The 13,037-nt window shown below is 36.5% G+C and overlaps 1 protein-coding gene across 3 annotated transcripts in view; it reads right to left on the bottom strand.

The window, feature by feature from the left end:
- Positions 1 to 13,037, bottom strand: part of SBF2 (SET binding factor 2) — a 453,884-nt gene that overhangs the window by 19,095 nt on the left and 421,752 nt on the right. For all 3 annotated transcript variants that reach the window (XM_072794105.1, XM_072794106.1, XM_072794107.1), the window contains 3 exons: positions 11,587 to 11,763; positions 9,389 to 9,490; positions 8,513 to 8,698 (listed from right to left, as the gene is read on the bottom strand). In XM_072794105.1, coding sequence (XP_072650206.1) covers positions 8,513 to 8,698; positions 9,389 to 9,490; positions 11,587 to 11,763 — 465 coding nt within the window. The remainder of the gene's footprint in view (positions 1 to 8,512; positions 8,699 to 9,388; positions 9,491 to 11,586; positions 11,764 to 13,037) is intronic.

Below are 13,037 nucleotides of genomic sequence, written 5' to 3'. Positions count from 1 at the left end.
ATTGAATGTAAGATACCCTTGCCTAACCCAAGGTCACAAAAATTTCTTCCTATGTTTTCATCCAGATGTTGTATAATATTAGGTCTTAGATTTAGGTCTATGATCCCTTCTGAATTAAATTTTATATTGGTGCTAGGTTTGGATCAAAGTTTTTTTTTTTTTTTAATTTGTTTTTGGACCTAAAAATCCAATTGTCTGGCACTATTTGTTGAAAAGACTATCCTTTCTCTACCAATGTTTTTTGTACCTTCATTGAAAAGTCAGTTTTCTATATATCACATATAGTGTGGGACTATTTCTGGACTCTATTCTGTTTCACTGACCTATCTTTACACCAATTATCACACAATCTGGATTACTGTAGTTTTATAATAAAATTAGATAGTGCTAGTTCTTTTTCAAGGTTGTTTTGGCTATTCTAAATTCTTTGCATTTCCATATGGATTTTATTTACTTATTTATTCATGAGAGACACACAGAAAAAAGGCAGAAACATAGGCAGATGGAGAAGCAGACTCCTTGCAGGGAGCCCGATGTGGGACTTAATCCTGGGACCCTGGGATTATGCCCTGAGCTGAAGGCAGATGCTCAACCACTGAGCCACCAGGCATCCCTACATATGGATTTTAGAATGAGCTTGCCAATTTCTACAAAATAGCCACCTGGGCATTTGATTGTGGCTGTACTGACTCTTTAGATCAATTTGTGGATACTGATATTTCAACAATATTGAGCCTTCTGACCCATAAACAAGAGGTATTTCTTGATTTATTTAGGCCTTTAATTTCACTCAGTAATGTTTTGTACTTTTCAATGTCTAGGCCTTTAACATATTTTGTTAGATTCCACCCATGTTTTTTGATACTATTGTAAAGATAATAATCTTTACATTTTAATTTTCAAATATTTCATTGCCAGTATGTGGAAGTACTAGTAATTTTTGTATATTGATCATGTATTCTGTAGCTTTGCTAAATCCACTTATTCAAGTAGTTTTTTGTAGAGTCCATAGACAACCATGTTGTGTATGAATAAACAAAATTTCACTTCCTATGTGGATGTCTATATTATTATTTTCTTGCCTTGCTGCATGGGTAGGATCTTTATTTAGTACAATGTTGAATAGAAGTGGTGAAGCAAACATCCACATCTTGTTTCTGATCATAGGGGAAAAGTATTTTGTCTTTCACTATTATGATGATGTCAGCTGTAGGTTTTTTTTTTTTTTTAAGTTTTTATTTATTTATGATAGAGAGAGAGAGAGAGGCAGAGACATAGGCAGAGGGAGAAGCAGGCTCCATGCACCGGGAGCTGGACGTGGGATTCGATCCTGGGTCTCCAGGATCACGCCCCGGGCCAAAGGCAGGCGCTAAACCGCTGCGCCACCCAGGGATCCCGTTTTTTTTTTTTTTTTTTTTTTAAGATTTTTATTTATTTATTCATGAAAGACAGAGAGAAAGAGAGAGAGAGAGAATGAGAGGCAGAGACACAGGCAGAGGGAGAAGCAAGCTCCATCAGGGAGCCCAATGTGGGACTTGATCCTGGGACTCCAGGATCATGCCCTGGGCTGAAGGCAGGAGCTAAACTGCTGAGCCACCAAGGGATCCCCCTCAGCTGTAGGTTCTTAAAAAACAGATACTATCTAGAGTTTGAGCCAGTTCCCTTCTATTCCTAGTTTCCTGAATGTTTTTACAAGGAATGGATATTATATTTCCTCAAATGCTTTTTTGCATCTCTTGGGATGACCTTATGATTTTTCTTTTTTAGTTTCTTAATATGGTGAATTATTTTGATTGATTTTGAATGTGAAACCAACTGTGCATTCCTGGGATAAATGCCACTTGACCATGGTATATTATCTCTTAAATATATTGTTGGATTTGATTTGCTAAAATTTTGTTTAGAAAATTTGAATATTGATCAGAATAGATACTGGTCTATAGTGTTCTTTTGTTGTCTTTGTCAGGCCAAGGTAACGCTGGTCTCATAGCCTGAGGTGAGAAGTATTCCCTTTTTTTTTTTTTTTTTTTTGAGAAGTATTCCCTTTGCTTCAATTTGCTGGAAGACTTTATATAGAACTGCTATTCTTTCTTCCTTAAATACTTGGTAGAATTAACCAGTGGAACCACCTGGGTCTGAAGTTTTCAGTGTGGAAAGATTTTAGCTACAATATCAATTTCCTTAATAGACATGGGCTTATTCAAATTATGTATTTCTTCCTGAGTGAGTGTGGTAGGTTGTGTCTTCCAAGGAATTTGTCCATGTCATCTAAATTGTTGATTTTATTGGTGCAAAACTTCATAATATTCCCTTACGGTCCTTTTAATATCTGTAGAATCTGTAGTGATGTCATCTTTCTCATTTCTAATACTGGTATTCTGTGTCTTTCTTTGACCAGTCTGGCTAGAAGTTTAACAATCTATTGATCTTTTCAAAGAACAGCATTTGGTTTCATTATTTTTCTGTGCTGTTGGCCATAAGATTTTTGGAACCTAAAGGCAAACCTGTTTCAAATAAACTTAGTCTTATTTTATTATGTAGAATTGGAAATGATAGGCATCTCCGTCTATAAATTAATTCTATAGGAGCTTTTCCCCAAATATGCTCATGAATAGAATTTTAGGCCTTTCTCAGGCATCATCTGGATTCTGTTGTCCAAAATAACTTTTTATTTATCTTGATGGAAGATAAAAATATACAGATTTAAAAGATGAAGCTATGTGAGGTATTTTAGTTTTGTTTTCCATTATGGATTGAAACCTGCCAATTTTCCTTATTTATAAGAAGAGAATCTGAAAAGGAATTTGGAGACACAGGAATTTATAGGGGTCTTATTTTTTGCCCATATGTCATTAAGTACTTTATAAAATTTAAAGGCCCATAAAATAAGCTATGACTCAAATCCCAGGAAAGATCAACATTTTGGGAATAAAATATAGTAAGTTAACATTGGATTTTGCTTTGGAGAATTAGAAATGTTAAGCTATAAGAGACCTTATATAGAATGGCATCAATATTGGAAAAACTGTGGGTATGGTAGACACACCCTAGAAAAATAAGTAGTTAATGTTAGTTTTTGTTATTTCAAGATAAAGATTTAACAAACATTAACTGTGCAGTTTCTACTGTGCCAATCACTTTACATAAGATTTGTAATCCTTCTGATAGCTATCTATGTATTCATGTATCTATCTAGAAACCAAAGCACCTGAGAGGTTAAATAATTTGTTAAGGATCAAAAATTAGTAAGTTAAGACTGATATATAAATTCAGATTTATTTTATGGGCTCAAAATATTTAAACTCAGACTTATTTTATGGGTTCAAAATATTAAAGCCCTAATGCAAAATTGCTTTGTTATAAAACAGCTTGGATTACATCAATTTTTGCCAGTTTTCAAATGGATGGGAAGCAGGAAGACACCAGAAACTTTGAATATACCATTAATCCATTAACTGCAGTTATTTTGCCAATATTAATGGATACATTTTAGAGTAACCAAACTGTGTGAGGGCGGTGTGGCTCCTCACACATGTGCGCACAAGGAAAGTTCATATCTTCAAGAGACAAATAGCTTTTCTTATTGGAATAGGACCTAGCATAGTGCCGGCATATGTATGGTAACCGTGAGACCATATCACACAACCAGACCAGAGTGAGTCAATTTACAACTTGAATAAACTTCAAAAGCAAAGTTATAACTCTTATTTGTTTTTCTCAAAGTAGGAAATAATGAAAAAGTCCTAAGATACACTCAAAGATTTACTCTAATGTTGAAATAGAGGAGATGCTTTCCTATACTTCATGTTTTCATTCATATTATACATGTCTGTTCCCTTGGTATTGTATTTTAAAAATAAATTTTAGGTAAAAATTGTATTTTTGTATTTTGGATATATTTCTTTTTGAATTTGGTTCAACTATTTTAAGAAAAGGAAGCATCCTGTAATGATATCACTTGAATTAAGCCAATTTCTTTTAGAAGCAACAAAAATTTGCCAGATGTTGCTATTATGAAACAGTGATCTAGCATTTATAATTCATCTGACACCTGGATATACTGGCGTAAACAATGGCTTTTTATATGATGAGGCAGTTCTAATTTAAGATCAGTACTTCATCTGTTTTCTTTGTAACCCTATTAGTACTAATGGACAAGTCTAGGCAAATTTCCATAGACTGCCTTTTGGCATTCAGCGTGTTAGAAATGGTTAACAAGCAGTGAACACATTCCACCTGGGAGTTTTGCTTATTGCTGTGTAATTTTGCACATTAAAAAAATTTTTTTTTTAATGTTGGGCCTGGCTCTGTTTTGTGCCCCTGCGAAATTAAGGACAGTGGTAGTTCGAATTGTCTGGCAAAAGCTGGAGTCATGTAAAGCACTGGTGTTCACTTGAAAGGTATTCAAAGAAGGCATTCTCTAATGCCTAAAACTAGTATGTAGGAGATGATGAAATACTACCTTATAATTAAGTCAGCAAGAGTCAGAAGCACTATTTGTTAACTAGTCTTCTATAGTCTTCTGTTTTTGAATGAATAAACAATCCCTTTTCAGCATGAAGTAATTTGCTTCACCAAAGCTGATACCTATCATAGCCAAGCATTCTTTAAATACTGCAATTAAGGTCATATGCTACTTTGCCATGACTTGCCTGCACTCAGGTTGTTATATGAAAGGGTACTAAGGCAAAAGAGGTTCAGAAAACTTTTGAAAATTCATATTTTAGTTTGAAAAATTTTAACATTGGGGCACCTGAGTGGCTCTGTCAGTTTGGTGTCCAACTCTTGATTTCAGGGTCATGATCTTGGGGTTATGAGATTTGAGTCCTGTGTCAGGCTCCGTGCTCAATGGTTAGTCTACCTCTCTCTCTCCCGCTGCTCCTCTTCCCATTCACACACACACACTCTCTCTCTGAAATAAATAAATCTTAAAAAAAAAATCTATAAAAAATTTTAATGTGGTATAATCAGATCTGAATTAATGCTAAAGGAGTCTTTAGGCTCCAAACAATATTATTTTCTACAGTTTCTGAGGCATTCACCTACAAATAACTGAGCTGTCACTAAAGCTCAATTTATATAGGGCATTTGAATTTTAACTCATTATTTGTTTATTTATTTTATTTTAAATTTTTTTTAGATTTTATTTATTTATTCTTAGAGACACACACACAGAGGCAGAGACACAGGCAGAGGGAGAAGCAGGCTCCATGCAGGGAGCCTGACTTGGGATTTGATCCCGGGTCTCCGGGATCATGCCCTGGACTGAAGGCAGCACTAAACTGCTGAGCCACACCAGCAGCCCTTAACTCATTATTCAAAATAAAAAGTTACTAGAAATTAAACATACACCCTAAGATATTTTAGATAACACTACATTGTTTTAGCTTCTATTGTAATGTATTCTAAAGACAACAGGAATTTATACTTTCATTTATATTAAGATTTATTTATATCATTTAAGGGGTACTCACAAAATACAGGTTACTTTCCAATTCTAGACTACTTACACTTCTACCCACCCCTAATAATAAAATATAAGTATTATATTTCAAGTAATTATTATTACGCTTGGGGTGGAATGATGTCATTTTCGAGGACAGTATGTCTTCTGTGAGACCCTCCCATCTCTTACTGATTGTGAGTGGACTCTTTTGCTGACTCTCATGTTTAGGTATGCAGAATTTTGCAAGTTTAGCATGGATATTTAACATATTTAATAACGCATTTAACTTAAACCAAATCCAGCCATACAAACTTAGCTGCCCTCCAACTCTCCCTTAATTAAAGGAAAGGATTTTTTATAAGGTAGAAGAACCTAAAATGAGGTGGGGAGAATGGAAAGGGAAACAGTAGCAGGTCAAGAAAATTCAGTACATTTATGAACAATGGAAAATAGAATATAAGAATAGCAATAAATGATAGAAGATGAGAAGCTACATTGGAATGCTTGTAGGATGAAAATGATTTGAGAAGGTGACAGCTTGCCCTGTCTCAGAAAGGCTCAGGACTCAGAGGCCCAATAACTCAGTAACATATACAGAGGTGAAATGGGAGCCAAAAATGAGGACTAGGTTAAGTCTATAGAGGAAGTGGTGAGATCTCCAGGGTCCTCTCCTACCCCATGCAGTCATGTGATTACCTTCTTGAAAGCAAGGGATTAGAAATTTGTCCTCTGGAAAAACCAAACTAGATGAGCTCTGGACTTGGGAACAGTAGGCACAACTGGGTTCATGAGGAGGCTTGAAACTGAAAATAGCATAGAAAAAGAAGGATCTCCCTGGACCTATTTCCTGCCCTATTTCTAAAAAGCAGGCAGCCAGCTTATAAGTATTCTCTGGGCACCAGACTGACAAATTTTTCTCTGGAAAAACTAGAGAGCTGTTTTTTTTTTTTTTTTTTTTTTCTGGAACTCCAGTTAACTGAGATGTTGGACTTACTAATTAAAATTTTGTTTTTCTGGGGGATCCCTGGGTGGCTCAGCAGTTTAACGCCTGCCTTTGGCCCAGGACGCAATCCTGGAGTCCCAGGATCAAGTTTCACATCAGGCTCCCAGCATGAAGCCTGCTTCTCCCTCCTCCTGTGTCTCTGCCTCTCTCTCTCTATGTCTATCATAAATAAATAAATAAATCTTAAAAAAATTTTTTTTTTGTTTTTCAGGTTCATTGATATATAATTTACATATAATAAAATCCTCCTATTTACACCATACAGGTTAGTTTTGGTCATTGTATACATTGTGTGATCACCAGCACAATTAGTATAGTTCCCTTATCCTAAAACGTTTGCTCACGCCCCTTCATGGTCCCTGACCACTGGTCCCAAATGACCACTGATATGTTTCTGTCATAATAGTTTTGCCTTTTGTAGAATTTTCTATAAATGAAATCATATATAGTATGTAGTTGCTTATACCTGCCTCCCCATACCTCTGCCAGTTTTACCAAGAAATACTTGACATATGTCATTGTATAAGTTTAAGGTAGACAGCTTAGTGCATTTGGTAAGCAATGTAAGGCAATAAGCAAGATAATAAGAAGTGCTTTCATGAAGAATTCGTATGGTTCATCTATCTAGATGTGAGAAAAAGATCCTTGTGCCTCTCCTTTGGTATCAGTTAAGCTTTCTGTTTCAGAGACAATGGGCTCCAAATGCCTCCCTCATCTATCTGCCAAAAGAAGTACAAAATAAAAAGGCTCATATTCAAATAGTAAACAAATATACCTTTTGCTGCAAAGATTTAAAACATAAGCTCAATCCTACAGCCAGCTTCTCTGGATGATGTTCGGACAGAATTAACTAAAATTATTCAATAGATCTTTTCTTAAGAAGCTGATTAGAGCAGTCAAAAACAACCACCAGAATGTGTGTATATGGGGGATGGGGTCGGGGGTCGGAGATGGAAAGTCACTGCTAATGGGTATAGAGTTTCTTTTTTCTTTTTTTTTTTTTTGAGTTTCTTTTTTGGAGTGGTAAAATGTTCTAAAATTGATTGTGGCAATTATACAACTTTGTGAATATACTAAAACTATTGAATTATATATACTTTAAATAAATGAAAAATTATGTAGTGAATTAATAAAGTTGATCAAATGATAAATAGAATAAAAAAAAAACCAAACCAAAACAAAACCTCTTTAGAAGACCTAGTTTTAGTACTGGTTCCTGAAAACATTTCCATCTTTCCTTCCAATAGATATCCGAGGACAATCTATTTCCAAGAGGCTCATGGTTCTGACAAATATGTCTGACATGCCAAAACACATTCATTGTTATGGTACAGATGAAGTAAAGTTGGAGATGTCAACACTGCTTTTCCTAGGCCAATTTAGCAAACCCGGTGCCATGTAATTCTCAAGCCCAATTCTGATTCAGGCCCCATTAGGAAGTTTGTAACTGATGAGGCTTGAGGGAGCCTGTAGAGCATTCACATCTTCCCCATTCCCCTGCTCCCACTGGGTATGACTGGATTATATACCTGGGTTTCTGTCTGGTCTCTGATTAGCCCTGATTAAGTCACTGAGTAGAATCGAGCCAGTGTTCTCAACCTCACAGGCTTGCCTGATTGGGCCCTGATTCTTTCTCAGGGGTTAAGCTCCACCTTCCATATTCCTAGGCACAAGCTAACATCCTCCAGAATGGGGATGAGCACCTGCTGGATTTCAGGCCCTGTCATCACTTAGAGATTTTTGCTGTTTTATCATAGATCAAACCTTCCTGAACGACAAACCCAAGTTTGCTCCTCTTCTTGGGAGATGATAAGTTAGAGTGCTGGCTACTTCACATGGGGGCCAGCCAGTAGCTAACTCAGCTATCCTAGATTCAGAAACCAACTAGTTTTTTTTTTCCTTCTCTATTCCCAGGAATCCACTGCTAAGATTTCAGCAAGCCTTATGGCTGAGTCCATCAGAATCATGACATGAAGATACCTGGCACAGCACTGCTATGCTCAATAAATGTTAGTTCTTTTCTTTCTTTCATATCAAGTCAATTTAAAGTCTGCTCTACTTACCTGGTGTACACAGTCTAAGAACTGCAGGAAGACTGGAGTAAAACCACTACCCTGACAATTGAGGGTCAAGCTGCTCCGCTGATTGAATTTATGACCAAAAGAGAGCCATTCTTTTTCCACCAACATCCGAAAGCCTTCAAGTGTCCTATAAAAGGGATCACTGAGTAACTGAACCAGGGATGTCACCTAGGACACAAGCAGGATGGATACATTACTTTCGGTCCTGAAAAAATTTTGTTACTAAGACAGGCAAAGTTACCATAACAGCAAATTTGTTCACTAGCTGCTCCAGGACAGCCAATCAAATTAATTCTGCAAACTTCCAGTAAAAACTAAAACTCAAACTCATTTTGGCTACATGTTTTCTTTCAGGGAATTATGATTTTAATCTTTACCTAACCAGTTTGCTGACTATAGTCCCCTCCTGCAGGTTAATTAATAAGGCTAGAGGATCAGTTCCAACCTATTATCTACTTTTTGGCAGATACAGATTAATGTCTTACATAGTTTATATTTATACCCTTTTTTTACTCTACAGTGGATAAAGGAGGAGCTTATTGAAAGCCAGGGAAAGGACTGACAAAACCCAGGAAGGATGGTCCATGTCCTACCCTCTGATCAACGGCTCCATTTGTATGCTTGCATGGTGTATCTGTCATGAGGGAGCCAGATGCCCTGGACCAGAGCTCCAGGATATGTAGTGCCTGGAAGCTCAGGGCACAAAACTTTCTGATGGATTTGGTGGTTTTTAACATAGGACTTTGTCCATAAACACATTAGTCATTATACAAAAGATTCATCTGCAGGATTTAAAAACAACTGAATTTAAATATAAATCTAAAACTAAGTATCTGAAACTATGTTTTAATCATTTACTTGTGCAGTGATGTCCCAGCCTTCCTCCAAACAGACCAAAACTGAGGAACCATTCTCAAGTACTTCTGATACAACCACAGCCAGCTGCATTATCCTGTGAAGCTAAGAGATAGGAAAGGAGGCCACAATTAGACCAGGCACTTTCTGAACACCAAGAACAGACAGACTCATTATCAACCTCAGATAATGAAACAAGTTAGGGATGAAGTATTTGGACAAAAGAATCATATAAGTTTTAAATGCTTAAAACTTTGTCAAAGTTTCTGATGGATTTGGTGGTTCTTTGTCAAAATCAAGATGAAACAATGACATAATTTAGAAGTAGACACATTTTAAAACAACATGTTCAAATGATAGACAATGAAATAAACTGACCCTACATGATCTCCCCAAAGTAGAAGAGCTATGTAACCCCATAGAGTGGAAAAGTCAGATTCTAAGTGGCCCTACCAACACAGTTATTGGATTTAAAATTTGTTTTTCTATGATATAATCGGTTCTATTTCAGATACTTTTAATTTTTCTGTAATTAGATAGGAGGATGGAGGCAGAACTCTGTGAATATACTAAAAAGCACTGAATTGTACACTTTAAAGGGCTGAATTTTTGACAAATAAATTTTATATTTTAAAAAAGACATTCTTATTTGTCTGCACTATATATTAAATGGAAAGAAAATTTATATTTGTGTTCAGCTTTTGAAGCCAACCCAAAAGACTCAAAGTCCCTAATGAACAACTAGGTTGTGAGCAGAGCATATAGATTCAAAACCAATTGTATATTATAGTTTAAAACTATTATAAGCATCTTTTGATATAAATTGTAGAATGAATCTGTCAACTAACATAAAACAAAATAAAATCCCCCATACTTTAAAGAGATCTGGGCTATTTTATACCTAGGAGCAAGGCACATGTCCTCTCCAGCAATGGGAAACTCCTTACTCCCTGTTCCTATAACATAGATATTACCAGGCCTGTATTCTCCTGGGCTTAGCATTTGCTCTGAGTTAACTTTTAAAATGCCAATATTCCAAGTGGGGCAATATTTTCCACTGACTTTAGTTACCAACTTCTGGTAAGGATCTATTTTGGAGTAAGAAGTAGGACACAGAATGTATCAGAAACACAGATAGTTTGGGGTTGGGGCTCATAGCTTTGGGATAGAAGGGAGTCTTGATCAGCTCCTTCCATGGGTATTCAAAAGTATCCTGAACTGCTATAATAGTCATCAACATACCCTGATCCAGATTTATAGCTAATTTTTTTTTTTTTAAAGAGTTTAAGTATCTTGAGAATAGTCACTGCCTTAGGTACTCCCAATCATTTCCTGGTTTATGGAAAACAACTCTTTTTCCTCCTTAAGAGAGGCAGGAGGCTTGGAGACAGATAGGAACAGGAGATTAGAGGGGTTGGGAACTCCTACAGGGGGCAAAGGAATAATGGGCATAGCATCAGTGGCCTGAAGACAAGGCTGAAGGGTATACCGCGGAGATGCTCTTGGTTAAATGTCTGCATCAGTGTCTAAAACATGCATGTCATAAATACCTTTCTTCTGTGGTTTGGAAGAAATGTGGGTTATGTGTGCTGGAATACCTATTTCTCCTTAATTTCTTAATAAGAGTTTAATTAAAAACATCCCAAGCTTGACTGAGCTGACGAAAGGATATGCAGTTTTTCCTAAACCTTAGGTAAGTTTTAGGGTATCCAAAATGATTTTGGTGGCTGGTCTGAGGGTGATTCTAAAATCTAGACACATGGAAAAGGCAGAGACACATGGAAGGTAAGAAAGTAACAGGGAAAGGCTCTTGGAGTCATCAGATATCACATTCTGTCCTGGATCCTCACTCTGCTGATAACAGAGCAGGAGTCCTATAAATATTTTTCAATGATTAAATTTACTGCATATCAGAAAGTTTCCATCGAACAATAAAGATGTCCTCCTCCTCAGCAACCCATGAAGACCAAATTTTCAATTATAGAGAGATGAAAGCCCAGGGATGAAGAATTCTACCCCCTGCCATCTTCTATATCATATGGTTCCCTGAAACTGGAAAGTCTTTATGGAGGGCATACAGTAAGGGGAGAATGTCAGGTAGTGAGGGCACACAATATTTTTTCCTCCTCAAGTATCCATTCTGTTTATCTACTTGGACTTCTCTTTCTCTGAGTTATAGGACAAGCTGCTCCAGACATTACCTGTGGGAACCACTCAGAGTCTCCCAGGGCTTTCAGGAAGGTCACTTCTGAGTCAGTAGGAATGGTGCTTGGAACACAAGCCCTCATCAGTTTTTTGAAACTGGCTTTAACTTGTCGGATGTCATAAAATTCAACAGGAACAAACTCACAATTTAAAGCAAATTCTAACTTGAAGTTCTGTGGGTGAAGATGCAGAGAATTAGGCAGATGCAGTGCTATAGGTAAAAGAGCACTGTTTTTAACAGGGCAATACTTAATGATGCACAGTTAGTTGAGGCCAAGTAGCTACAGAGGTTGCAGAGGTCAGGAAAGTCAATCTTGTGTGGCTAATGTGTCAGTATTACTGGAAAGAGCCATTCAGTAAGGTCTTGTGGTTTGACTTGGCTTGCTGTCATTCTGAGAATTTGGAGAGGCTACTGGTAGGCTGGAACCTGATGGAATTCATAATACCATATATAAGCCAGTTATAAGGCCATGACCCTTGAAGCCTAAAGAGGAACCAATGACACGTGGACAGCATAATTAATCCAAAACTGTAAATTAAGTTTCCCCAAGATATACCCTGTAATGAAAAGGTAATATACAAAAAAAAAAAAAAAAAGAAAAGGTAATATACTGTTGAGGTTCCAGAACTCTACAAATAAAAGTTTGTAGATATAGACATATAGACATATCTGTTTCTTATTATGCAAGTAAAACACAGTCATTGTAAAATGAAAAAAAAGTAGAGATTAACATTGAGAAGGAAATAAAAATCACTACCTCACTGCCCTAAGATTACTAATGTTACTGTTACTCTTTTAAAGCTAATAATACAAAATTTTATATATAGTAAATTCTGAAAGATTTTGTGATTTCTAGCACTGGGATAGTATTTTTTCCATTCAGTATGACACATGTATCAGTCTCTATTTATTTGAATACTTTTATAATTTACATCTTTAATCCATATGAAATTTATTCCACATGAGGTTGTATTTATAATTTAAAAATACTAAACTGATGGCCCTTTGGTCTATTTTGTTTTGATAATATAGTTGCCTAGTTCTCAAGATTGATTGATTGATTGATGATTTTATTTATTCATGTGAGAGAGAGAGAGAGAGAGGAGAGAGAGAGAGAGAGAGACAGGCAGAGAGACAGGCAGAGACACAGGCAGAGGGAGAAGCAGGCTCCATGCAGGGAGCCCGATGTGGGACTCGATCCCGGGTCTCCAGGATCACGCCATGGGCTGAAGGCGGTGCTAAACCGCTGAGCCACCCAGGCTGCCCTAGTTCTCAAGGTTTAAAAGTTCTCAACCTTTTCATGTCAAAGAATGAATTGGTTTTCTCATATTCTCTGTGCTTTCTTCACATTCTGCTAAAATTACTGTACTAGACTATTTGCTTTTCTAAGAGTAAAATTGCTTTCTGGAGATTGGGTGTATAACAGTATGAATGTACATAACACTA

This window comes from Canis lupus, chromosome 23, assembly GCF_048164855.1.
Source record: "Canis lupus baileyi chromosome 23, mCanLup2.hap1, whole genome shotgun sequence".
Classification (NCBI taxonomy): Eukaryota; Metazoa; Chordata; class Mammalia; order Carnivora; family Canidae; genus Canis; species Canis lupus.
Note: the sequence above shows the minus strand (reverse complement) of the source record. Positions and strands in the feature narration are given on the sequence as shown.